Source organism: Dromaius novaehollandiae, chromosome 11, assembly GCF_036370855.1.
Source record: "Dromaius novaehollandiae isolate bDroNov1 chromosome 11, bDroNov1.hap1, whole genome shotgun sequence".
In the NCBI taxonomy this organism is placed as follows: Eukaryota; Metazoa; Chordata; class Aves; order Casuariiformes; family Dromaiidae; genus Dromaius; species Dromaius novaehollandiae.
The window spans coordinates 3,291,833-3,319,163 of record NC_088108.1 but is presented as its reverse complement, the minus strand read 5'-3'; the positions used below and the strand labels follow the sequence as shown (position 1 = coordinate 3,319,163).

The 27,331-nt window shown below is 38.8% G+C and overlaps 1 protein-coding gene across 5 annotated transcripts; it reads left to right on the top strand.

Moving 5' to 3' along the window:
- Positions 1-145: 145 nt before the first annotated feature.
- Positions 146-26,810, top strand: LOC112982732 (SLAIN motif-containing protein-like). 5 transcript variants are annotated; one of them, XM_064518049.1, is made up of 9 exons: positions 146-300; positions 2,944-3,671; positions 14,324-14,460; positions 17,028-17,177; positions 21,495-21,635; positions 23,625-23,939; positions 24,149-24,286; positions 24,449-24,767; positions 25,666-26,810. In XM_064518049.1, the coding sequence occupies exons 2-9, from the start codon at positions 2,962-2,964 to the stop codon at positions 25,730-25,732; spliced, it is 1,977 nt and encodes a 658-aa protein (XP_064374119.1). In that variant the 5' UTR covers positions 146-300; positions 2,944-2,961; the 3' UTR covers positions 25,733-26,810. The 5 variants fall into 5 exon arrangements, with proteins under 5 accessions (XP_064374119.1, XP_064374121.1, XP_025955125.1 ...); XM_026099340.2 differs by lacking the exon at positions 146-300 and adding an exon at positions 765-960; XM_064518050.1 differs by lacking the exon at positions 146-300 and adding an exon at positions 1,016-1,260.
- Positions 26,811-27,331: the final 521 nt, after the last annotated feature.

The following is a 27,331-nucleotide window of genomic DNA, read 5'->3' as shown; positions in this document are numbered from 1 at the left end:
AGCACCGCAGGACCCGCCGCAGCCCCTGGCCCGCGCCGCGCACGCGCCCCGCGGAGCCGCCGGCCACAAGCCCCTCCCGCGCCGGCGAGCTCCGCCCCGCTGCCCCTCCCCCGCGGTAACGGGCGAGGGGCGGGGCCCGAGTGCGCGCGCGCGGGGCGCGAGGCGGCGGCGCGAGGGGGCGGGGCCCGAATGCGCGCGCGGCGGCGGCCCCCTCCCCCCGCCCGGCGAGCGAGGCTCCAACCGTAGCCGGAGAAAGGCGGCGGGAGCCCGGGCGTCGCCGACCGCCGGCGGCGGCCGCAGGTACCGCGGGAGGGGCCGGGAGGCGGCGAGGGCGGCCGCAGCCCCCGGCTCGGCTGGGGTCGGTCGGGTTTGGCGGGGGCCGGCCGCGCCCGAGCCCCCCCGCCCCCCCGCGGGGCCGTGCCCGGCGCCCCGCGGCCCCGGGAGCCTCCCCGCTGCCTCCCCGCTGCCTGCCGCCGGCGCGGGGCCGCCCCGCCGCTCACCTCCCTGCACCGGTCACGGCCTCCTCGGCGCCGCGGCGCCCATTTTCAGCCGCCCTCCTGCTCCCTGCCTCCCTCCCGCCGGGCCCTGCCCGCGGCACCCGCGGCCGCTGCGGCGCCCGCTCGCCGGGAGCTGTCCAGGCTCCGGCGGGGGGGCTCGGCCGCGGGGCCGGTGGCGGCTGGGCGGAGGGGGCCGCCGGCGCGCCCGGCTGCGGCAGGAGCGTTTTGTGGCGGCGGGAGCGCGGCGGGCGGGAAGGGGAGGCATGTGCTCGCCCCCGCGGCCGCGTCTCGCCCGTTACCGGGCCGGGAGCCTCCGAGCTGCCGCCTGAGCGCCCGGATGTCCCCTGGAAACTCCGAGTTACTCTCCGAGATGGTCACTGCCCGTAACGGCTCTTCTGCAGGGCAACGCACGAGGGGATGAAGTTGTACAGATATTTCCTCGTATCGCTGCAGCTGCTTTTTTGTCAGTTCTGGTGATTTTGTTTTTAAGAGGTGTTGGGCTTGGGGAGAGGCTAAGCGTTTTTAATCTATTCGTTTCCCCCTGTGAAGGAAAACACAGTTTTGTTCCCCTTCAGTCTTTGAGGGAACTGATTATCCGGGTGGCAAAACTCATTACTTTCCCCCCTTGAGTCTTTGTGTTTTGCTCTGACAGAAGAAATCTTAAATTCCCTGATGGTGTTTCTTCAGTGTGTTACTGAGCAATAGCTGTTAACTGCCTTTGAAAACTGTGCTTGTGTTGTTACCCTTTGAAGTAAGCTTATGAGTAAGTATTGGATTGCTTGTTACTTACGAGTGTAATTTCTTCTCCAAGTCAAAACAACTCCAGCAATCCCTCTTAGACGTATGGCTTTAGAGCCGCGTTTAAAAGGCGCTGAAGTCGGTTGTGTTCGTATGTGGCCGTTGGTAAATGCTGTTCAGGTTCATCAATCCATGCCTTAATTTTCATCTTGTCCATAGGTGACCGGAATAAAGCACTGTCAAATACAGAAGTATTTTCTGGGATGTGTGCGCAGCTGCTTCTGTTAGAAGCAACAAAGCAGTAGAAGGACGCTAAGCTGGTGTGTTTGGGGGGGAGGAGGAGGAGGAGGCCTTTACCTTGTTTGCTTTGTGCACTTTGTGCAACGGTTAACTCTTGTGGTTTCCTCTACCGGCTGGTAGTCAGGCCTTAAAAAAGAAAATAGGAGAAACTTTCAGAGTAAAGGAGAGGGGGAGAAAAAATGTTTAGGCCAGAGCCACAAAACCTCAGTTTGAATGCAGTTGTACCTGCATCAGATCTTTTTGATTTGACTGCTTCCTATAACTCCATCTTCTGTATTGTTTTTTGTCCCCTCCGTCCCCCACAAAATGGAATGTATTGGCATTTTTTTTTTTCAGGGGGATGTCCATTTTATTTGCTACACAGAACATTAATCTCATATTAGGGGCTTTCAAAGAAGAGTCACTTTAGAAATAACTTTCAGTTCCAATGCATTTATTTATCTGGTGTAAATCACTACAGCAGGGGAAAATCAGTGTTTGCTTAATTACTTTGTAAGGGTGCATGTTACATGTCTCACCACAGACCTCTTATTTGTGTTCAGATAATAGGTAGCTAAGGTAATGACAAAGAATATGCGTTTATGCACTAGTATTACTTTATGGCTTTTTGGAAATTTGAATACACATTCTCTGTGCATTCTTCTTCGGTCAACTCAACCACAAGATAAATAGTAGTACTTACAACCAGAAAATCAGAGAGCGCTTTGTTTCATAACCATTATTGGAATCTGTAATCTGTGGTGCGGTTTATTTCTTTGTATTTATCTTCTTCCTGTGTTTGTACCAGAGAGTTTGCCCCTGTTTTTGCAATTGTTAAAAAAAAAGCCAATAAAAACACTAGTTGTGCTTATTTTAATATATCGTAGTAACAAGAGCTCCTATTGTTAGTCATTTTTAATGTCATTTATGCAGACTTTGGTAGAAGTTAATGTAGAAATGTTTTCAAGGTATTTTTGTGCTCTGCCAGAATAAACCTGGTAATGAACAAAGGGTGTTTTTACCACTTTCTTAATGCTGTCATTGTCTGACGTCAGCACTTGCTAATTATGTTTCCTGACTTTGCTCAGTCAGAGCTTTTCTCGTGTGTTTCATGTGTTTACGGATGGAAACTAAGCTATTGCGTGTGATTAAATCAGCTTCCTTTTATTCAGTCTAATTTGTGGCAGAATAGTTGCACATCTGAGCCATTTAAAGATTCGTTTAAGTATTTTAGATAATGTTTCATACTAATCTTTGCTGTTCTTTTTGAATTGATTTTGATTACCTTCAGTCATTGTGTATCCTAATATCATTAGTTTATGCTTATAAAAGTCAGGGTTTTTTTTGGTGTTTTAAGTCCAATTTGTTTAAAATATTTTTCATCTTTACAAAGCTTTTATATATTCTTATGTATTTTTTTTTCTTGCAGTGAAACTGTGCATTTTGGATGATGGTAGTTCCTGGAAGTGCCCCGGTCATACAGCAGGATCATGCCCTGGAGCCTGACTTAGGGCAGGACTCAACAGAGAATTCTGCCATGGGCCCCGACACAGAGCCACCGTCTGATGAGGGTGGCCCAGAGCTAGAGGAGGTGAGAAAGCTGCAGGAGCTTGTGAGGAGGCTTGAGATCCAGAATCAGCACCTAAGAACCAGGAGCCGCAGAAGTATGCTTGGGACCAATATGCCGAGCGAGATCCACACTGGTGTGGATAACCATGACTCTGGTCTTAATGGAATGGAAATTAATAATAGCATCAATTCTATCACTGAGAAGCAAGAATTGCAAATAATGGCAGATCTGCAGAACAAATTAAGCAAAATAAGGAAGGAGGAGGGAGAGAACAATTGCTTAAAAAAAGACGTAGATGCCCAACTGAAATATAGTTGTAACAGTGCTATTGAGGAACTTTCTTCTAACACGTATAAAGCGGAAATCAAGACTGCTGATAATTCTAGGTGTTCTTTACGTATGGATACAAGTAATAGCCCAGAGCTTACGGCAAATCTGGTCATCACAGGTCTTGATTCCTCGGTTAAAATAAATGAACAAAATCCAAATGGAAAACGTGGAGATCTAGAAAACTTCTTGAATAATACAGCTCTGGATGAAGTGAAAGTTTTAGAACTTGAAAACTGCAACGAAGAAGAAGATAGCTGGTATGTATTTCAAAACTTTAGTAATATGTGGAACCTGCGATTGCTGATGCAGTTGTGAATTGCTGTGTTTGGATATATTTATTGCAATAATGTTAAAGGAATAAAGTGGTTTCTCTACAGTGCTTTCATTTTAACAGCAAGAATGCAATTCTCATTATTGGCTGTTCTGATTTTTAAGACCACTGTGCCATAACAAAATGAACACAAAAACACTTTTTGTTCTGAATCAATTTAACTATAAGGCTTTACTTCCTGAAGCTACTGTCATAAGCACAGAAAACGTACTTTTTCCTGTTAGTTTGTTTATGTATAATGCATACAGATGAAGGAAATATGGAGTTCTTAAATTTTGCGCATAACCTTCAGGTATCTTATTTAAATAAGAATTTTCTAATAAGAAAATAAGATTTTTCACAAACGAAACCTTGGTTCACTTTTTTTTTACTCCTTCCCCCTGGAATTTGTGGCTTTCACTGTTATCTAAGAGGACAGTGCATTTCTGTTTCCCGAATATTGTTTTTGTAGTTAACCTGTTGTTTTGTTCACAGAATGATCTGAAACAGATCAGTGATGTAATCTGTAATGGACCTTGCTTTGTAGGACTCTCCAGTTCACCAGCAGCCTTGTTTAGAACTTGTTTTATAAATCAGCAAATTAATTTCCCTTGCCCTTTCAAAACCAGTTGAAATTTGAAGCTAATTTAATCTCATGCAGTAGCTCTGACTTGGGATTTTACAACTTCATAGGATAGCTTCAGGGATCGGCAAACTGTTCCAAAATTGTTTAGCTGGAGATGGATGATGATGCACTGAAGATATAGTTCCGCTATAAGTTGCTCAATACAAAGCAAGTCTTAAAGTCTAAAAATTTGTTAGCTGTTATCAGCAAAGAATTGTTATTTGTTCATGGAATGGAGCTCAATAATGTAATAACATCAGTTCTAGTCTAAATTCAAGATTTTATTTAAAAAAGGGGGAAAATTTTTTCAGATGATAGAGTTAAGCGTATAAAGTTGAAAGTGCTCTTCAAAAGTGAGTTTCTGAATGCCCCCTCCCCCCAAAACCTATTAGAGGAAAGTTCATCCACGTGCCTGGCAAGCTTTATTTTCTCTGACTGCAGATGGTGCAAGGGACTTCTTATTTGATTTTAACTTCCACGGATGGTCTTGCTTTTTTCTTTGCAAGCTTTCTTGCGAAAACTTAATACTGGGCCAAATTTGATCAGTTCAGCTCTTTAGCATACTTAAATAGTATTTTGATCAGATTTCCTTTTTTTAAAAAAAGAAAAAGGGTAAGAAGATCTGTTTAATAAATTGGATTTGGAAGCTAGGCTTTGTTATTTCTATGTTTATGAAACGCCTGCTTCTGTATGTATGCTTCTATGGTCTGTGACATAAGAAAGGTTCTTCAAACTGTACTTCCTGACGAAGCAGCCGGACACGGCTTGGGTTTTACTGGGGCAGTGAATACTGTTGAATGCAATCAGGAGAGATTCTGTACTCGGAGGCTGAGTTTATTAACCTTCCCTTGAACTGGCTGCTAATAAAGTTGTTCTCCTTTACCAAGTACCTTTTTCACTAGACCTTGTAGGATCTTCGTGTTGTTGAGATCTCTATCACCTTGTCAAATTTGGTTGCTATGGGCCAATGGATTAAAAAAAGGTAGAAAGCATGGGACTGATAGAGGCCCCAAAAAGCTTAAAGAAAGATGGTATTCAAAAATTGTGAGCACATGTGCCAGTACTATTATAATGAATTAGTTATGGTTATTTTGTATTACTTCAATCTGTTTTGTTTTCTTCTTGTTTTACCAGATTTGTTTGACAAGAAGTCATTTTTATGATGACTTCTTGTTCTGCAGCTCCTCAGTAGAATTGAAAGTAGGAGACTAATAATCTACATAACATCAATAATATATGCTTCTGCTTATTGCCAAGTATACTAAATTCTCTTCATAAGAACACATCTCACATTGTTTTTGCAAATATTCATGTTTTTGTATGAGCAACAGCCAGAAATCAGTGGTTGTGTTTTTTTTAAACAAAACAAAATTAATCAAATTTAATAAGGTGGCTGTGCTGATTTGGGAGATTTTTTTTTTTTTTTTTTACTGCCCGGATGGAAGTAATATCAAAGTGCATTAAACAGTGTATAAATCGAAACAGCTTACTATACTGATATATTTGCAATCCCTTTTTTAATGTTATGCATTAGAAAAAAAGTGTAGCTAATATTGAAACATATCGTGTGTGCTTTGATATTTATGTTGCTTGGTAATTTTTGAGAAATTTCCAGTGACTTTGTTTTTGACTGACATTGTTAAGTTGGTAGAATTGTAACCCTTTTAACCCAGTCCTTTAGGCTTGTGACCTTTTCTTTAACATCATCTAGTAGATGGGTGGCGTTTTACACCTTAAGGAATACTAAGAGTTTCTATAATGTTCTTTTAAGGTATGAAACTGTTCAAAGTGTGTGTGGGGTGGGCGGAGAGGCATCTTTCAAAAAGAGATTTTATTTTTGTTGTTCTGTAAAAGTTTTGGTGAGTAGCACTCTGCCTATGTGTTAGGGCATGTGATCAGAGACTTTTGAGGTGGGTCTTGCTTCATTCCCTCTGAGAACAACAGCGCTTAATCTCTGCGATTGTGTAATAAAACCCTATCATAATGGAACAACAAGGCTGGCCTTTCTTAAATTTTAAGCTCCTGATTTCTTTTTGTGACTTAATAGGCTTGAAACCACTAGTTAAATCTACTGTATGCATTTTTGCTACTTAAGCTAAAGTGGCAATAAGCAAGAACTCTTGCTGTAGGAGGGCCAAAGTTGAAGCACAAAGGAGTGGGTCAGAGGATTTTTTAGTATTCTCTGCAGATACAAGTATATTCTTCATTTTTTTGCTTTCTGTGGTGATGATGCATCTTCCCTTTCCTTCAGCAATATTTATGTTTTCTAATTTTTTGTTTTTGTCTTTAAAAACAGCATTTCAATGGCTGAACTCACCTGATAGGTGGGTTAATACATCACAAGCTGTAGCTAGTTCTGTACTACTTTGGTGTCTGCACCTTGACTTATTTTCTTATGTCGCTTTCTCAAGTAACTATTCAGATTTGTAAACATGCATGACACAATCGGTCCATGTGAAAGTCGCCTTTCAGTGCTGTCAAATTCAATGTGAGGCTTAGTTTAGACATTACTAGTCTTTGCCCTCACTTAGTTACCAGTCAGCTCTGTTACGCTACACTTCAAAGCACTTTAACTCCTAAGCTCTTTGGAGAAAAAACTGTTATTTAATAGAAGAGAACTGACAAGATACACTTGCAGGAGAGTGTTAACTTGTTTGTCTTCCTTAGCCTTTGTCATTCTCATGAACTCACCGTATGTAGGCATTCAATTGTGCTTTCCTGTGAGTATAGGTTATTATTCTTCCTGTGTTGACTTGTATTGATCATTTTGTTATGTATACATATGCGACTCATTTGGTGTTTTGCCAGCTGTCAGTTATTTTCCCTAGTAAGACTTGGGTGACAGAATTTTGGCTGGGAATTATGATGAAATGTTTTAAACCCCCTCCACCCCAAAATATAAAGTGTTCTTACTAATGTGGCATTGGATAAAAGGTAGCCAGATATGGCAGAAGTGAAAAGATTATTAAACTTTTTCATCACTGTTTGTCCTTCTTACTGTATTAGACTATTTCCAACAGGTTGATGCAGGTCTTCAAATTGTCTTTTATGTGTGTTCTTCTGTGTTTAAAAAACAAGCAAGCAAACCCATGTACAGAGTCTTTTCAGGTTTCTTTTGATGAGTTCCTTGTAGAAGAATGTCAGATACGAGGGGTGCCTCGGTGACTGTACAGGTTTAGTCAGCCTTTCATGGTGGTGGTTTTCTTGTGGGATGGAAAGGGGAGGGAAGGGAATCCACGTGCCACTTAGATGAATCAGTGTGTGGCTGTTGCGTCCTTGCTTTGCATCTTCTTCCTTCCCAAATGCATGTGTTTCAACTGAAAGCAGACTGTGCCTTCTTCACTTTTGTGTTCTGTTGTCTCCTGTTTGAACCCAGGAGCTCAACACAGCAAATAAGGAATCCCTGAAATAGGCTTGTTGGAACAGGTGTGGATTGCTCAAATATAAGTGACTGCTTAGGAGCTTCATGGGAGTGTGTATTTTCAGCATTAGCCCCCTGTCCGGTGTCCTTCCCTGTTAATGTCCTAATGGAATTTAGTACAACGTTTTGCAGGATATCTTCGCTGTTAGTTTGTTGCCCAGTCGGAGATGGGAATGAAGTTTCTTGAGAAATTCCACCAAATGAGGATGTGCCTTCTGCACAAAATTCAGGTATCCTGCCAATATAGCATCGTGAAAAACATGACATCTTGTACCTGTGACATGGTGGAGAACTTTATCTCCCTAATGTCTGTGTAGTCACTTCATACACTTCCAAAGGCAATGCAGCAGTTTGCCTGTAATCTTTGTTTGCCAACAACATTCTGCATGACTTTGAAACAGTAACTTGCAAAGTTTTAATTTTTCAGGCTGGTAGACTTATGAAAAACTGTTAAGGTATTCTTTATACTGTATCAAGTTAGCTTTATCGTATTAAGTAATGTATAGAATGTAATATTATCAAATATTACTTCCTGATTTTCTTGGTTATTTTAAGTGTTACTTCTTTGCATTAGCTGCAGTAAGCTGTTAGCAGTGATTTTTGTGACATCTGTCTTGCTGTGCAGTCTCTGGCTAGGTGAGCTTCTTCAAGGCCTTCTGTGCAGCTTTAAGATAGTATTACCATCAGCAGTCTCCCTTGTCAGTAACTGCCAGTGCCAGAGTAGAGTAAGATGAAGGGAGAATCTACCTGCTTGTCTGACCCTTGTGTGCAAAATACGATCTTTTAGGTTAAATTGCTGTCAGTGGAGGAGGCTTAAAATGACTGACTTTTTATTGAAACAGTTGAGGTTTTGGCTTGCAACTGCAAGCCTTCTGTCAAGTAAGTTATGGGCATGGTAATCTCTCTGCTCAGTTGTGCCACAGTGTAGGAGGAAAACATTTTACATTGCTGCAGCAAATTGCTGCAGATGTTGTTTAGCATCTTCATGCAGTGTGTGTATAATGACTCTTAAATCGTCCCACAAGGTACCTTTTGATCGTCTTATAGGCTATTGGCTATGCCATGAAATTAAGCTAATGTGGTGTTTAGAGCTTTTTTGGCTAAAGTGACCAGATTTTTGGTATTTTGCTCAGCAGGATTAGTCATTAGATAGACACGAAAAAGTGATGCTGCTTCTGAGATTACAGTATAGCGTTCTTCTCTCTTCCCAGTTTCTGTGTCTCAGGAAAAAAGGGTCAAACTGCTCCTTGAGCTACTACTATGCTCTTTCTGTTTGTAGAAGGGTTTTCCCCCACCATTTTTCTCCTCCTTTTCTTTCTTGCATTTCTATTGTGTTGATCTGGACAGTCCTTTTAATGTTGCTTTCCATAATGCTATGTATAGGTGTTGGCATTTCTGTTCAAAAATAGTGTTGGATTTGAGACTGAAACAATGGAAGCACAGATAGTTTTCAGAAGACCTCTGTCCTTGAAGTAGGGTACCTAAAGGAAAGTGAACGCATCTGTTGAAATACATGCTTTATAGGAGAACTTAGTTGCCTCCTTAGTGCTTCATGGAGGCATATCTTGTAAGTCTAAATTGGTTTTAAATGCATTTAGCTACCTTTGGTTTTCTTCTCCTTGCATTGATATAGCTAATTCACAGATTCCCGAATCAGCGTAATGTATGCCGTTCGTGGTGCTGCTACGGCTACTGGTGATAAGTGCAATAGAAGATGCGTAATAAATCAAGCTCATGTCTTGAAAACTGAGGTTCATTTTATTTGCCATTCATTGTACGCATTTATTAGTTATAGATCTTTCTGCAGTCCAAATACTCATGTTTTATAGATTTACTTGTGTAAATACACATTTCACAATGCTTTATATGGGAAAAAGAAACACATAACAGTAAGCAGAAACTACATGTGCTTTATCTAATAGTTTCCTTGCAGAAGCTAAAGAAAGCCTCATTCATATTTAATGAGTTCACAGGAAATATCCAGTATATTAGATTGAGAATATATGCCCAAACGTTTACTCTCTGAATTTTGTATTAGGCCCTGTAACTATCTGAATAGCTTCTTAGTTGTCATTAGAGTTTTGACAAAAATATATTTAGAATGTAACCTTTTGCCATTTAAATACAACTTACTTCATACCAAACTGCAGAGTTGTAGGAAAAAAATACAAGGTAAAACTTATTCAGCAATCAGATATTTATTAAACCAAAGACTACTTCAGCTTACTCATAAACTGGAATTCTTATGTATATTTAAGGATTTGCCTGAGTACATTTTTTCCTGTGCTTATTGAATTAAGCTATCCTCACAGATCTATTTAAAGCATAAAGCTACCAAAACTCTTCTTATTTTTTAAACTGAGCAGAGTGAATTTAGCTTATTGTATAAACCTCTGTCAGAAGAAGATGGCTTGTTTTAGTTAAGCTAGAGATGTGTTACTGTATTAACCTTTCCTCTGTTGCTGTGGCAATTGTGCCAAGGTGGCTAAAGAAGGGTTAAACTGGGTGGGTTTGGGGGGAACCTCTAGTAAAAAGTGACTTAGTCCATAATATCATGTCTGGGAAAATGTTCACCTGTATTTGTGGGGCTAGTATTTTCAATTTCTAACTTGATCGTTTGTAGCGTTCCAGAAGAATAAGCTATGCTAGTGTATTTTAAGAAATTAGGTTGGTAAGTGCGTTAAACTCCTCTCCAAGTGACTAAAAAGGAAAACAGTAAACCTGACACTGCAGAATCAAACCAGAGTTCCTCTAAAGACATGTCTTTTCATAAAGTGACTGGCAATGTTCTGAAAAATTGAATTGAGCTTACTTTATTGTGTTTAGTGAAGTTATAAGTGACACCACCTTCTGTCAGTAGACTTGTTAGTTGAAAAATAGGAGTCCTCTGACAGAGTATGGGCAACTCCTACACCCTGGGAAGCAGGTAGACCTACTCCACGAGGAAACAGGCTTCTAGCAATCACACAAGCATCATAATATTCAGCTGATACAGTCCCAGGTACAGACATGATTATAAGCAACCACTCTGAAGGAGCCGGCTCTAACAAGAGCTTCCCAAAGTAGAGCAAGGTTTTTCTTTCTTAACCTAAAATACGTGAAGAACAGCACAATCTACCCTAAGGAGGTTATTGGCCTCTTTTTTGTTTGATTATTTTATTGCTGCTTTTTTGGTCTGAACTGTAAAATAAATCCAGAGAGAGAGCTTTCTTTGCTTTTTCTGTTCTATTGTATTACAATAGATAACATTGCCCTTTCAAGAGTATTTGCGTTCATATTTCTCATCATGTGTTTTGTCAATACCAAATTAGCTTTTGGAATATTTTATTGTGGTTTTGTGTAAAGCTTGTTATGAAAAAGCTTCTGTTGACAAATGACTACAGAAACTGCAACTTTGCACCCTGAGGAAGACGTGTCTGGCCAGGGTTTGGGATGTAACAGAGGTCATGTAAAGTCATGAATGGCATGTCAAAGGGCAATAGAGAATAATTGCTTTCCACCTCTGTTCCTTCCCCAAGAACTGGGAAATATCAACTGTAAATAGCAGGTGACAGTTTCAAAGGAAGTGAATAGAGGTAGTTCTTCATACGACATGTCAGTACCTTGCAAAACTCACTGCAATGGGGTGCTGTGAATGATAAAAGTATATATAGGTCCAAATTAGATGGATTCACTGGAGAAAAAAAACAAAAAATCTGTTGAGCTGTTGCACACAGACATGCTCAAATCCGATAGCCCCAAATTATGAAATTGTGGGAAATCTTTCTGAGTATCAATAGATCTGTTTTTATACTTATCCTTACCTATCTGCTATTGACTGGAGAGAGGGTAAAAGGTTAGATAGACATTTTGATGTAAGTACAGAATTTTAAATACTGTGGTTGTTTGTATGTTTTATCTTGGACAAACATTGATGCTTTCATGGATAGGACACCTGAAAACTGAGTGTTCAGTAGTATGCTCCTAAATCTTTTAAAAATGAGGGCTTTTTTAGAAATCTATGTTATAATTATGAAAATAGTTAATGATTTATATTAGTTTTCTTGGGGAGAGGGATATTTCATGATTTAAAGGTGAGAAATCTGAGTGAGACCGAGTAACTGGGGAAAAAGACTTTAGTCTTGTTGCAGTAGTATAACAATTTATTGCCATTAGCTCTACATTCTTCTGAAAGCTAGAAGAGAGAGTAGGAGGGAATTGAAGTGCACGCAGACTTCTTGAAATCTTAAAACCATCCTCATGATCATTTTTATGCTCAAATGCTATATTTTGCACTGAGAAAGGTGAAATATGCTTATACCTGTGTGCAGACAACAACCTTCCAACAGGGCAGACAGCTCTTGGGAGCAATTAAATCAGTTGCATCAAATGTGACTACAGCTGGTTTTGCTGATGACCAAGAGGATTTTTTAAAGCAGTTCATTTTACCTGGCAGCAGCTGATTAAAGGAGTATCGGGTTTGATGTTTGAGAGGTAAATGGTGCTGGGAAAAACAGGAGTTTTGTTGTGTGATTGTGTGCACAGAAAATCACTGTAACTCTCGTAGGAGACTATGAACCATGAAGCCTGCACCAAGAATTTTCTTGATGCAGAAGTTTAACTGCTGTGCTTGTTGAAGGCCATGCAAGCAGCTCATCTGCTTGGAGCCCCAGGCTTCCTGCCTGCAAAGGACAACTGAACTTACAGATCAGATTCTTGTGCATTCATCCCAAAGAATTTCTTCTCAAAGCATCTCTCTTCTAGAAAGGTATTCAATACCTAGATTTCAAAGAGCTCTCAAGTCTTCCACCTCTTTTGGTACCCTTAATTCTGAGAATTTACATGGTGGACAAATTCAGTAGCTGAAAACAGAAATCTGAGAATCTTAAGGGCTTGTTAACAAGATCAAAAAAGCTCATTTTCAGGAATCTCTCCTGTGCCGCTTTTATTTCTGTGTTCACTGATAGTCATATCAGACTCTTTGATAAACTGCACGGCTGCAGCTCTTTAAATCTGTCATCATAGAACTTACTTTCCTACCTGTGAATCATTTTTATGATCCTTTGAATGAGTTCAGTGGAACAGTATATTAAATATCCTTCTGTAGCATGTACAGCTACAAAATGCACTCACAGTGCAGCAAAATATATTAACATATGTGTATTAAGACTATGTAGCTGGAACTCCAATATTTAAACAGTAAGGTATGCATTATTATTTCCAGGAAGCTTACTGTCGCTGCGGACAATTCGGTTAGTGACTGTGCTTCCCACTTCAAAGATACTTCACCTCTGACATGCTGTCGATTGAGATCTCAATGTGCTCTACGTGAGATCTTTCTTCACTGAATGACATACGAGAATTAAGATCTGTTTTAAATTTTACATGTATACAATGCTGTTTTTTTCCTTACAAATGTTTCTCAAGTTTGTTCTTATTTTTTTTATATATATAATATATATAAAAAAATATATATTTTTTATATATGTATATATCTATAAATATATAATAAATATATAATATTTATATATATATATTTTAGTGGGGATTTTTTATGACTTTTAAATTATGAATGTTGGATGTGTAAGTAAAATTCTTGCATTTCTTTTCAGTGTGGCTCCTATACCCTTTAACCTTTCTGGAGAGAGATTTTTAATTATGAAATACAGTTAAGATGCTACTTTACTCATCAGTTGTAAATAGTCTGGGGCTATAAGCTCATCAGATCTGTTTATTTGTAAGGCTAATCCTGCATCTATATGTAAAATGCTATGCTAAATGTATTAGAACTGACAAAAACTTTAGCAGAACTCATCTAACATAACAAAACAAACTGAAAAGCTGGCATGCTGTTCATACTAACAATACGAAGACTTCTGAAGCTTCTAATTAAAATCACGGTATTCTTCTCCTGCATTTGTCCCAGAAGTCTGTGATCAGTCTTTATACCATTCGTTTAGTGTCCCAGAGAGATGCTGTTATCTGCAGTGCAGCACAGGTGGAAAATCCAGAGCTGCGTGTGTTTTTTTTCTTTTGTTAAAAAAAGAAAACAATAACAAAATACTGTTAAAGACTTTTAAAAGCAGATCAATTTAATATAAAATTAGACCCCCCACACACTATTGAGCACTTCATGAAAGCATGGTTTGCATCCTAATTTCTCAAAGAAAGTGGACCCAGGTGATATGTTTTAACTGTTGTTAGTGATGACAGTGTAATTATCACCTGGGTTTTTTATGTGATTTTTAGTATGTAACTTCAGAGTTACTCTCAGGCAACTTAATATTCCAGTAGTATTCTTATACCCCAGATTTGAAGCTTGCCTTGTGGAGGCAGTGCACTTTCTCTGTGGAGGCAACATGAAGTGAATTTAACTGTCATAAAAGCAAATGTGGTTTGAGTCATAGTTTACTAACACTTTAGTAATTTAAACAGAATAAATGGATATTTTTTCCTTTTTTTTAAACTCTTCTGTCATTTAGTGTTAGGTTTATCTTAGGAAATGCTACTGCTATGGCTGTATGCTTTGGGTTAGCGAGTTTTTACAGTGTCTCCTTTCAATCCTTGCTCTAAGGCTGTATGTCTCCCCGAGGAAATCAGTTGGAGATCAGAAAACGGGCTCCCCTTTAAAATGGTGCCGACAGGTATTGGACAATCCCAGCCCTGAGACAGAAGCAGCCTGCCGAACTCTTATAAACAGACTGGACCAAGGTATGTAAACTAGCATTGCTACTTCAAGTTCCTTTTGTTTTGGTTTAGATACTCCACATCATTAAGAAATAGTAAAATGAAAGAGACATCAAGTTTGCAATTTATTGCGTTTTAAAATATCTGCAGAGATAGCACCTTCAGATGTTGTGTTCTTAGTGCATGTTTGTAAAGCCATATTTGTCACTCTGTAAAAACCTCTCTGCTTTTGATATACAGTGGTATTATATCAACTGATGAAGGTAAGAGATTGTTTTGTAAACTTTAAGAAAACTGCTGATTACAAGTAATACTCCAAACAAATGCAACTGTTTTGTCTCTTCTGCTTTTTTGTTAAACTATAAATATAGGTATTTCAAGTCTAACACCAAATTGATCATCTTTCTTTGTTTTTAATGTGTTTAGAGCCTAAACACTAGAATATATTTTAGTGTTTTCAGAGTCTTAATTGACGACATTGATATACTTAAATGTTTTTAATATAAAAATATAGAGGAAAAATGTCTTTCTAGGGGGGAAAATTATATGAAACTATTATAGCTTTCTCTATGTAAAAAAAATTCTAGTGTTCAGTGTTTCTAATGGTAATTATTTTGAGACCTGATTAAAATTGTTGTAAGCTGTTAGTATCAGACAACTATGAAATGTTAGAATCCTGTAATTTGAATTTCACCTGGAAAAGAGGTAGGCCTCTTTCAGTTTTAACATTTCTTGAAAGCATTTAATGGTGGCTATTTCAGCTGTGTTACTTAACCAAGAGATTCTCTTTCAGTGGTTAACCTATTTGAAAAGAAAATGCTATGGAACGTTCTCTTCAGCAGTTGCATACTGTATTTTAAGTCAGTATTCTGCAGTCTCATGTTTGTGTTTTCTTCTGCTTTCCCCTTTATCAGAGCACAAAATTATCTGTTCCATGTTAGCCTTTCACTCACGTCAGAGCTGCTAGAATAGATGTATAGTTTACTTCATTATAGAACTGAGAAGGTTGTTATGTTTATGCATATCCATACTGCATCAGCTGGTAAACCATCTGGTGGATATCCTACCTTTGTCTTTTCAAATGCATCCCTGGTTCCTCTATTTAAAATGTGCAAGTCCTGAGCTGAATCACTGATAGATAAGACAGTAAGGGATTTGAAGTGAATAAGTAATCTGTTTCTATATTTCATAAACTTCCTATGTTACAGCTGTGATTTACCCTGCAGCTGGTGGGATGACTCTTTTTTTTTTTTTTTTTTTTTTTTTTTTTTTTTTTTTTTTTGCTTTCTTCTAACAACTGGTTGTTCAAAAGCATTGCAAAGCAGGACATGTTGCAACCCCATCTGTCTGGTTTGAGTCATGAAAGTCTAAATACAAATACTGTGGTTATCAGTTCAAGAGTGACTTTTTTGAGAGAATTAACATTTTGAAGCCTGTTGATGGTCTTAAGTGCTGAAAAAAAAACTTTGGGACAACACTGGGGTGATAGTCTGCTTAGGTTTTGAATTGGTCAGCTTTGTCTCTGTATGAATGCAATAATGTTGATTCCATTGTCACCAGTAATTCTACCTCAGTGATCTGAAGTCAGAGACACCACTTTTCAAATTTACATAATAACAGTGCCCTTAGTACTGCCCATGATCAGGCTTATTTTGAATTTGACCTTGAAATTCCTGATTTAAGATAACAGAATGTGGTTTGATAACCTTTTTCATTTACTTTTGTAAGCCAGACACACTTAGAAATTTGAATGACACTTAATTTGATTAGCTCTGTTTTCTTTTTGAATTTTATCAGGCTTTATATGTACTCTAGCAGTCCTTTTTAACTAAAATATTGTCTGATCTAATGTTTCTGTAAACCCATGCCTACATAGACACATAGCGAATCATCACATATTTCTTGGCTACTGTTTTTAAATTGCAAGGGTTTGGACAGTTCCGCAGTCCCTTGAATATACACGGGTCATAGACAGTCATTACCGTACTGTTATAGCTGCTTATTTCCAGCTGCAGTAAGCATGGATGCACTGAGTTTTGCTTCTTACCTCTTTTTGGTTGTTTCACTAACTCGTATGCAAGTCTGTGTGTTGAAAAAATATTTCAAAACGGTTGCTTTCCGTAATCATTTGCTCTCTTAAGATTAAGTAATAGTGTTTGTACTTTAATGCTGTTTTGATTCCGCCATTAAAAATTCAGAATAATATATGTTTAAACATAGAGTTCAATTGAGGTTTTTTTTTTAAGATGAAGATGGGATATGAAAGCGACAGATACTTAAGTCAATAGTCCTCTTTGAAAACCAGAATTGAAACTTTCAGAGATGTATGTCATCTTGAAAGCTAAGTTTATTATAAGTTATTCATGGAATTCTTCAGAAGTGTCAGAACAAGTTAAAGGGGGAGACTGAGCAAGGGAGCAGGTAGTTTTGCTTTCTGTGCCTTGTAACTGATAACATCAAGATGTCTCAGTCAAAGTACAGTAATTATGATATTTAATCTTGTTTGACCTGATGCCTTTCTTTATCCTTTGCTTTTTGTTTTTAGAAATAATTTGATAACCTCTATGGCTTTCTCATATTTTTCCTTCTAGCCAGTAGATGGAAAAACCTGTATTGCAGTCCATTGGCATCACCAAGTGCACATAATTTGAATACAGAGACAGGCTCCTGTAGCAATGCACTAAACTCTCCCGGGCATCTCAAATCGACTAACAAAGCACTACTAACCTGTGGCAGCTCAGGTATGGCATGTCAGTAGAGCAGTGCAAACCTCTTCAGTATTTAAAATGCAAGGAGGATTACTAATGGGTCATTTTAGGGAAGCAACAGGGAAAAGTTATCGAGAGATAAAGGCCACCCATGGGATTTTCTCCTTTTAATATGCTCTATTAATGACTTTAGTTTGATCTATTACATGGGAGAAAACCTCCTTGCATTCTAAATGTCTTTTGATTACTTAATGTTTTTGTTTTTATAACATTGTCTCTATATTTTTAAATTGTACTAATTTTAAGTGACATAAAATACAAAACAGCTGTTGGGGCCAAAAGAAAAATCAACATTGCTCCTTGAACAATGTTATCATACATGGACATTAACTATACAAAGTTACTTGGATTCCTTTTTTTTTTTTTGGCTTGAGAGTTTGTGATTTTTCTTTTTTTAAAAAAATGCAAATCTAGACAAGAAAAAAGCTTTATGCTTTAAGATAAAAAGCATAGTTTTCGAGGCATGTCTTTAAATTGGCTGAGTGAGCAACTGAACATGAAATAGCAAAAGCTTTTCATCAGGCTGTACTGTATTTGGAGTCAGAGTTCCTAACTTAGAGGCAACTGACTTCTAACCAGAATTTTCTGTGTGTTTGTAGGTGTAACAATGAAACTTCTCCTCAATTTCTTGGTCTCAAGTTTGCCTTTGCTTTTAAGTTGCTGCCTAAGGAGTCCTTGTGGGCTATTTCAATAGCATTGTTTCTCCTTGATGTAGTTCATGCTCAGTTTCCTATTAGAAACGCTTTGCCTCTTGGCTTGTTATTAAATGAGGCTTCCTTGTGTGGTTTAGTTTTTGTGGAAATTGCTACATCCTAATTTGCATGTTTAAAAACATAAAGCATGTTTAACAGCTGTTGGCTTGAAACTTGATGTTAAATGAACCTTTAAAAAAAAAATTCTTGCATATGGATGTTTTCACAGCTGCAGGTTGTTTTGGGATCTGTTGATTTTCACCTGTAGATATGAATGAATGCTTATGTCTTTAGTAAAGAAAAGAGATGCATGTAAAACTTTTTTTTTTTTTCCAAGTTGAGTTTCAGGGGTGGAAATCTCTAAATCATCTTAAAATACTTGATTTATCTATGTGTTCAGGGTTTTTTTGTGTGTGTATGGTTTTTTTATGCGGTTAGTTGTGATTTTGTCTTCTTTTGGTGCAAGATTTGAAACTAGATCTATAATGACCTAATTTTCATATAAAGCTGTTTTACTGATTTGTAAACCTGAAGTGTCTGTGCAACTTCTAGGACTGTTCATCCACTGAAAATCTGCTGTAGCTGTATTTCTCCTCCCTTTTAGCTCTGAAATTGTTCTCTTACGATATGAGAATGGGTCAGGACTTTTTTTTTTCTTCTGTATCTTAGCCTTTTATATTTTCTGACCTATTTAATACCAATGTTGTTCTGTCCACTAATGAATAACTTCAAAGCTAGTCATTGAGTGGTTTTTATAGTTTAAGAAAATTTCTGGTTTCTTCCTTCCTATCTAACGCTATTTTCTCTTTTATGGAGACTATTTTCTGTGCTTGTATTGGTACAAAGAGTTCCAAAGTAATATGAATCGAAGTCTGAACCTAGACTGTATCACCTAACACTGGACTGTGCTATACAAATACAGTAAGTCAAGTGGACTAATGCATATCTGTACCGTAAGACTTATGTTACTACATCCTTGGAATTTCTTCTGGGAGACTGAAGCGCAGGTGACACAACAGAACTAGACCAGCACATACTCGGTCAAGAGTCGAGACTTGATTGAGTAGTCTCCCTGATTATTTTTGACTTAAGAATAACTTGAAAACTTTTCTGGAGTTACCAGATGTTGTTGATGTTACTAAGACCACTGTGATCGGTAACTAATAAAAGATTTAATCTGTTGTCCTTTCCCAGAACAGAGCGGTCATGCACGTTTTATTGTTAGCTGTGGCTCAGAGTGGCATGTTTCTAGAGAGCATGGTGGGTTATTCATTATACTACTTCCTACTGGTATGATCCCTACCAACATGTTAGTTTTACCTCGGGTGCTTAAAGTACCTTTTCTTAACACCAAAAGAAAGCAAACAGGACTATGTTAAATAGTAGTTTAGTCTTGAGACTGGTCTGTCTTGATCTGGAGCTCATACGTGTTTGTGTCATATGCACACGCACCTCCCTTACACCACGCTGGCGCTTTTGTCAGCACAATATGTGAGCACCTTGAAACTGGAAAAAGTTGATGCCTTTTCAGATGAGGAATCTGAAGCACACCAGTAGGAAGCAGTTGGATCAACGTCCACATGGAGAGTCTGGGGTAAGCCCTGGACTTGAACTGTGTGTTTTCTGTGCCATCTGTTAGTACCCTGACAACCAGTACAAAAGAAAATCTTGAAGAAATAACAGGGAAAACTTGCTACTTTGTCCTTTCTGTAAGGAAATTAGCCATTGTTTGAAAGCGTTGTTCAACAGCGGTTTTTAAATGCATTGCCTAGAACAGACAAGGTTTTTATTTCCAGTGTCATTTGGAGAAACTTTGTTGAGACTTATTCAGTAAGTGTACTGCCTTCAATATTTAAACACTTTTTTTATTCAGGAACACAGCTGACAAAAGTGCGTGAGCTGAAGTAAAGGTAGATGGTGAATGATGTTACGTAGATGCTTTGGGAGGCTGATATGTTCCTGATTGTCTGCTGAGGCTTTAGAGCCTACCAGCTGATTTTTATGTAAGTGGTGATCTTGAATCCCTGTCTGAACGGGATTTGTATTTATTGATCCTGCTGTAGCTGAAGTGGTGTCAAGTGCTCTTGCACATCTACATCTTTATCCAACCTTCTGTAAGATTGTTCTTTTTCTCCTTATTTCTTTGTTTGTCTAAGTCTATGTAGTACTAATTACAGCCCTGTCTCGGAATTACTTTCAGATAATTAGGTGCTCTTCTAAAATAGTTCTGCAAGTTATGTGGTCTTACAAGCCTATGTGCTAGGGCTACTTCTGCTAGCAGCATGTTACAGTATTTTGTAACTTCTGACAAGGTAGGCACGTTTGCCATGAGAGATTTTACACTCAACAATCCTTACTTGTATTTCCAAAGGATTCTCTAGTAATGTCTTTTGTATAAAGCAGTATAGTAGTTTTAAAATGGGAAGGGAAGATGGAGGTATGCTAGCATGCTAACTACTGACCAATTCTTGCTCGCAAAATGATACTGCTCCAAGCCAAAACTTAATCTCGATGGAATGGTAGCAAGACTCTGCTAATATTGCTTGCTCCTGTGTGCCATCTGCAGATGGAGATATGCTAACTGTTAGGTGGTGCCACAGGCTCACCCTTACTGCTGTAACCTTCCTCGTAGTCACCAGGAAGAAAAGTATTTGAGGAAAACCAGCAGACTCAACACTTCTGCATATAGGGTTGCTTACAAGCTGTCCGCTGTCAACGGACAAGTATATTAGTATAACCCACAAGTTATATGGCTTTTTCCTGTCTTCCTGTTTCAGTAGCAAGTAGTAGTGGTTTTGTACTGTGGAAAATACTGATTTGCTTCACTTACTAAGAAGTAGTAATAGGTAAAATTTTGCACTTAATGATGGTTTTATGCTTTTATCTAAAGGAAGGAAAATGATTCATTCCTCTTTCTAGTGCTTGCATTATGAAAAGACATCCTGGTAGGAAGATCCTTCCAGCTTGTTTTTTATTCATGTTACAGTAAAGGCTCCATGACCTGCTGTAAGAACAAGTTACGTCCTTTCCTGTGAGAGCTTTCAGTTTGGTTCGTGATGAGAATGGGTAAAACTCAGGAATGGAGGGGGGTGTGTAAATCTAGTGTAAACTCTACTTTGCGTAAGTAAATTGCATGTCCACTTTTTGAGGTACAGTACTCTGAAAGCCATTCAGATCCCATTACTCCTATGACTGCTTACAAACGTGGTAGCAGACATTTTGTGCAGCCTTGCTGTTCGATATCTAGACTAATAGCAGCCTCCTAAAAACAGGCAGAAACAGTAAATACTGATCTTTGAAAGAATGTTTCTAAGCTCAAACTTAATAAGCATCCCTTTGCCTTCTTTTGGACAAAAGCCCATGATATACTCCCCACACAAAGACTCTCAGCCTCCCGAAAGCTGCAGGTTAAAATACTGAGCGTTGTGTTCTCAAATCATTGCTAACTTCTTATTTCTAGCAACTGCACCTCAGCACTGAACTTGACACCTGCACTGATTTTATTACTGGAGAAAAGATTCTGCTGCTTACTCTCGTTTTGTATGTGGATGTCTAAATGTTTTTTCTGTTCCTCCCTCCCTCTTCCTTGCTCCTAAAGGTTACTTGAGCATGCATTCTGCACTGAGCTCTCAGTCGTCTGTGGACAGTGAGCTGAGTACATCTGATGACTCCATCTCCATGGGATATAAACTGCAGGACCTGACTGATGTCCAGGTTATGGCACGCCTTCAGGAAGAAAGTATGTGACAGCAATTTCCTACGTATTACAGGTCTAGAAATGTAGATGGATTTCAGCCACTGTCCTCTGCTCCTCCTCCTCCCCCAACAGCAGAAAGATTTAATGGATCATTTGAAATGATTGGCTTTTTGTAAGAGTTTCCCTTAAAAATCTAAAGACCCAAATTGCCACTTCAGTTGTGTAACATTCTGAACATATGTTTCTTAAAGCAGAGAATAGTTCTGAAAGTATTATCCAAAAACTCAGCCTGGTTAAATGTGTAAGTGTCGTTTGACCTTCACAAATATTCTGCTCCAAATTAGATTGTCTCTGAAGTATGGTGAAGTTTGAGTAAATGTTTCATAGCAGTGGCAGTTTAAATAATAGCTGCTCACAGCTGCCAGTCAGGTTGCTGCCCCCTCACATGAGCCAATGCAAGCAGCTGCATGACTGCAGGGTGCATCAGTTTGGGGGACTGATCCAGGTGAAAAAATAACCTACCAAAATTTCTTGGGTGTAAGTTTTTGTTTTTCGAAGCAGGCTCTATTCTCCTTTCACCTCCTGTTCACTGCATGGCTGCTTGTCATACCACAAATGATGAGGGTGAAAAATTTATAACCCTAATGCGTAACTGCAGGCTGAAATTAGAGTAGAAGCAGTCTAGGGAACTGAATTTTAAAAACTGCTCATTGCACAGAAGATGCAAGTATTTTCACTGTTGTTTTGAGTGCCAAGAGTTCAGGAATATTAAAACTGAAAGAGTTGGAATTATAACTTAAGCTTTTCTCTGGTTAAGTGCTCAGAGACTGTTCTGCAAATTTAACTAAGCATAAACCATATCTGTTTCCTTGTGTGTGGGGGGGTTTCAGGGACCTGATCCAGTTCCCATTAAATCATTGGTAAACTTTTTGTTGACTTCAGTTAGGACCTTATCTAAATCATACTCAAGATGAAGGTGGAATCAAGTGGTTGGATCTGTTGGTCTGTGTAATTTAATCATTAATTTGATTTACTGGAAATAGACAATGAAGTTCTTCCTTCATTTGGAAGACACGTATTTCCATTTAGCATTGTGCTTTTATAAATTTAAAAAAGATTATGATATAGTAATTGAAATATGAGACCAAAAAGAGCAAAAGACAGATCAAGTGAATAAATCAAAGAGCAGCTTTTCCTCTTTGTAAACTCGTGTATTTTTATGCTTTGTGATCACTTCAAAAAGTATGCCAAGGAAATCCTGTCACATTACCAAGTTTCCAGTGAAGCATGAAAAGATTATGTAATCTTCAGAATGATGTAAACTTTTCATATTTGTATCATGAAGGGAGGTGTGTGGTGATGTTTGTTTTTTATCCCTGCAATGAAAGGAATACACTGAGAAGTGTTTTTTTCCAGAACTTTAACTGATGCCTTTCTCAAAAGCTCATTCACCCAGTTTGCTAAACTAATTATTAAAGAAGTCCCTTGTATTTTGTTGGGCAAGAAGGCTTTAAATAGAGGCATAATTTGGGTTCTACCCTGTAAATAAACTAGGCAGATATATTGTAAACACCAATAAAAAAGTAGGTGTGTTTTCACTTGGAGACGTAAGTTGAAATCTGTGTTTCAACCTGTTGAAATGCTGGTGGGTGTATAATTAATCGAAGTAAAATATTCATATTGTAAGTTAGACTCATACATAGTTAACCTAACACAGCTTGTGTGGCAAAATAGTCTACAAGCACAGCTGCTTGTCCACGTAACGTCAGGAGTAATTCAGGTCAGTCCGAATATTAACTCTTCGCTCTAATTAATCAGTACTTACATGGGTGACACTGTTCCAGTTTAGAGATTCAGTGATGTGCTGTATTCTGTGTCTTCAGTGAAGACAGTTCTATTAGCTTGACTCTTCTTCCAAGGTGAAAGGAATATCTGATAACAGTATTGCTTCTGAATTTATGTTGCAACTGAGTAAGGAATTTTTATTTTATATTAAGTATTAATTTGAGCCATGTTGCTCTGTATCTTCAGGTCTCCGTCAGGACTGTGCCTCTAGCTCTGCTTCTGTATCGCGTCGCAGCTCCAGTGCCTCCCTCCACTCTCTGCGAAGAGGCACCTACAGTGACCAGGAGTTTGATACATACAGCCTTGAGGATGAGGATGATTATGATTGTTCCCTGTCATACCGTAGCGCTCACAGATATTCACCGTCTCCGCTCAGTTCACCCCGATGTCAGTCCCCTTCTGGTGCAGATTATAGTAGGGCATCTACCTCTCGTATCCGTCCCCCAAGGAGATCTGTGCAAAGTCCAATGCAGGACCGCCTGAAGTATGCAAACAATGAAGGTAAGCTGATCTGTGAGCTTTTGATATGTGTTAATAAAAATAATTTGAACCATATGTTTCAAAAACATTACTTAATAGAAGCTACTGTAGAAATTAGCTACATATCTGTCTACTTTTAAGTGCTTATGTTTGTCTAGGGATAGCCTAAACCATAATACGTCTTGATTGCTACCAGAAGCAGCAAATAGAGACTTTGCTCTTGATTTCAGAGGATATGCGCCACAGTATGCCCAACCTGGCTAGAACAAGCCTTCGAGCTTTGGAGTCTGTCAGGAGCAGTCGGAGCTTGGAATCAGATCTGCAGGTGCCAAGCAGTCGACTTTCAAGAATTCAGCAGCCATCAACAAGTCAGTTAAACTTGTTCTATGAGCGCTGTTGTAATTGATTTCCTTTTGTCTGTTTAACCTACTTGACTAAAACTGAGGCCCTTAAAAGGCCCAGTATCCGAAAGTGTTCCTAAGATAGCACTGTCCAACTGGGTTATCCTTTCTTTGTCATTCCATTTCTAGGTCTGGCTCCCAGTAAGCTCAGGTATTCCTCCAGTGCTGGGCAGTCTCCTTTAACAGTGCGACAATCAATAAAAGCAGGGTCATGCACAAACTCTCTGTTAACACCTAGGCAGCCAGTAAAAGCCTGCAGCTACGCAAGTCCTGTCAGTGGAGTTCGAAAGCCTCAGACTTCTTCACTTAGTACGGGCTCTTCCAGTAGCAGTTCTACTACTAGAAGCAGTAATATGGTCACCGTAGCTAAAAATTCACCTGTTAAAGCACGAACATCTGTTGGAGGAACTTCAGTGCCCAAGAGTAAACTGACACCACCATCCAAGAGGTAAGTGTGAGACTAAGCATCATGGACTTGAACATTTACCTTTATTTCATGGATTAGAAATACTTTTTATAAAGTGTTGTTAATCTCAGATTTATTTTAAAGCATGTACGAAGTAGTTGGATCAGTTATTGGTGATGTTTAACATTGAAATCATAGCTTGTTTCTCAGATCCCACAGTCTTAGCTGATGGAGTTGTAGGAGATAATTTAGCATAGGTCTGTGCTGATACTTTTTAGTAAGTAGCAGCCTCTTTGAAATTGTCAAAAGCTTTTCTTTTTTTTTTCTTCCCCCAAGCTCTTTTCAATGCAATTTTAGTGTAAACTTTTGAGTTGAGGAAAATTTAAGTTGATGCAGTATCAGTCTAATAAGCCATATTGTACTGTTGATTTTTTTCATTGTTGTTATTTATTTGTAGCCTAAGATTGACTTATATCTGCTTATTAAATACTCTGAAAGAAATTTTTAAAATTCTTAATTTCCAGTAGTGTTCTACAATCACCTGATTATTTTTCATGCATTTAGTCACACTTGTAGGAGAAATTTCCTCCAGACTCATTCATGGGGAAAAACCCCACAACAGTGTTAACTTAACAGAGCAGGATAAACATGTCATTGTTTCAGTATCCAGTCATATTCACTTAATTTCTCTGAGTTACCTGAAATTGTTGCAGCTGTGTCTGTTCTGGTGGCTGCCTGGTACATGAGGTGTGCAAGCTGCATATATGCAAGACAATACAACAGTTTGCCTAAGGCAGGCAGATGTTGACATTGTAATAGGATGGACATTGCAGAAGCCTAATGTAAACTGAAACCTTAAACAAGCATTCCTGTGTATAGCAGTAGACTACTGAGAACTTTGCTTCTTGTAGTGCTTAGTGACTTTTGTCTCTCAAAACAGATTTCTTCAATCAGCAAAGACCAGTCAGACAACTGCTGATGATTCCTGGAAGGATGGGTGTTACTGATACATCCCAAAGAGCTGATGCACTGCCAAACACCTGTGTGGAGCAGAACCCAGCTGGCTGGGCATGAGAACATTGTTTTAAAACAATACTCTTCTCACCAGACCCATCACATTGGGGACTGATTTGTATAGTTCTTTGCCTCTTGAATGCAAACTTATTTTTGGCAAGAGTTTAGCCTCTTAATTGGTGGAACAGACAACTACTTTACTGTATTCCTACTGTTCAAAACATTACTGAAATATGAGTGTCTTCACATGAAGACTGAAACTAGCCTTATTTCTTATAAGCCTCTAACTTGCAACCCTTGGAAAGGCCTGTCAGCAGAAACCCATGACCCACTAATGAGGATGGCTTGCTTAAAAAGGCTACAGGTTGGCTTGTTCATGCCAGCCAGAAGCCTTTGACCTGTTGCTATGGTGTGTTGCATAGCAATGGGTTGGGGAGACTAGAAATAGCTGTATAGGTGTTAGAAGTAAGACTTTTTAAATTCAACCTGGTGTAATCTGATGTTTGTCTGAAACTTTTTTTTTTTTACTTCTGTATAGAATGTATTTCTGCTACTTTTTATTGTTTGTTCTAGAAGATGAAGCTGGTTTTTATAACTGTAGTACACTTCCAGGTGTTGTATTCAAGTGTGTGCATCACAGTAGTCAGTTCACAAGTGAAGGAGCAGTACACAATATTTGTGTGGGTTTGTGAACAGGCAGTTGCAGGGACAGGTGGATGCTATTTAAAAACTGCTGTTTATCAGCACCTTCATGTCTCATGAGGAAGCTAACAAGCACTGGTAGTGCTCCCTGACTAATTCCTCTTGAAGCATTTCCCTTTGATCTATTTCAACTAGTTCTAGTCCTGACTGCCCTTGTTTTTGTAGAAAAGTTTTCTACTGTCTCTTTGGATATGAAGGATTCTGTTTAAATGATGTCCTTTTCCTCAGCAAGTGCTGGAGGGCCATTAATACAGTCTTAGTACACAAAATATGCACTAATAGCAATGTTTTCCCTGCCATCAATGTGATTGATAGTATAGTTTAATAAAATGTTATGGTGCTGAAATAGACCTGCCTTACAAACAGTGAGCCTGAGTGAGTTATTTTTGTGTTTGAGGAATGAGGCTTTTCATGACACAGCCATACTGCTTCCACACTTTAGCTTCAAGGGACTTCCTTTGGAGGCTTGGTTACTGACACAGGGCTCCAACCTACATGATACAGGCATTAATAGTTTTCATCTTCCTACAGGACAACCACTGCAAGTGGCTTAAATAGAACAAGATATGGGAAACAGCACTTGCAAATAGCTCTTAGAGTAAGAAGCCCTATAAGGCATTTCATAGCAAAGGCCACTTGTTACATCAAAGTACTAAATTAAAAAGGGAGAGCCAGAGTTGTACCTAATGGCCAAGTTTCAAACAGGCTATTTGTTCTGGCTTATGGAGGAGCATTACATCAGAAAGTAAATGCTGGCACAGGACTGACTACATGATTAGCTGATTTTTTTTCTGCTTATTGTTCCGTACAAAGGGATAAGAAATAGTATTCATAAAATAGTAGGTTTTAGCATTTAGTATTTATGCTTTGAGACTAAGGTTGGGTTTGTT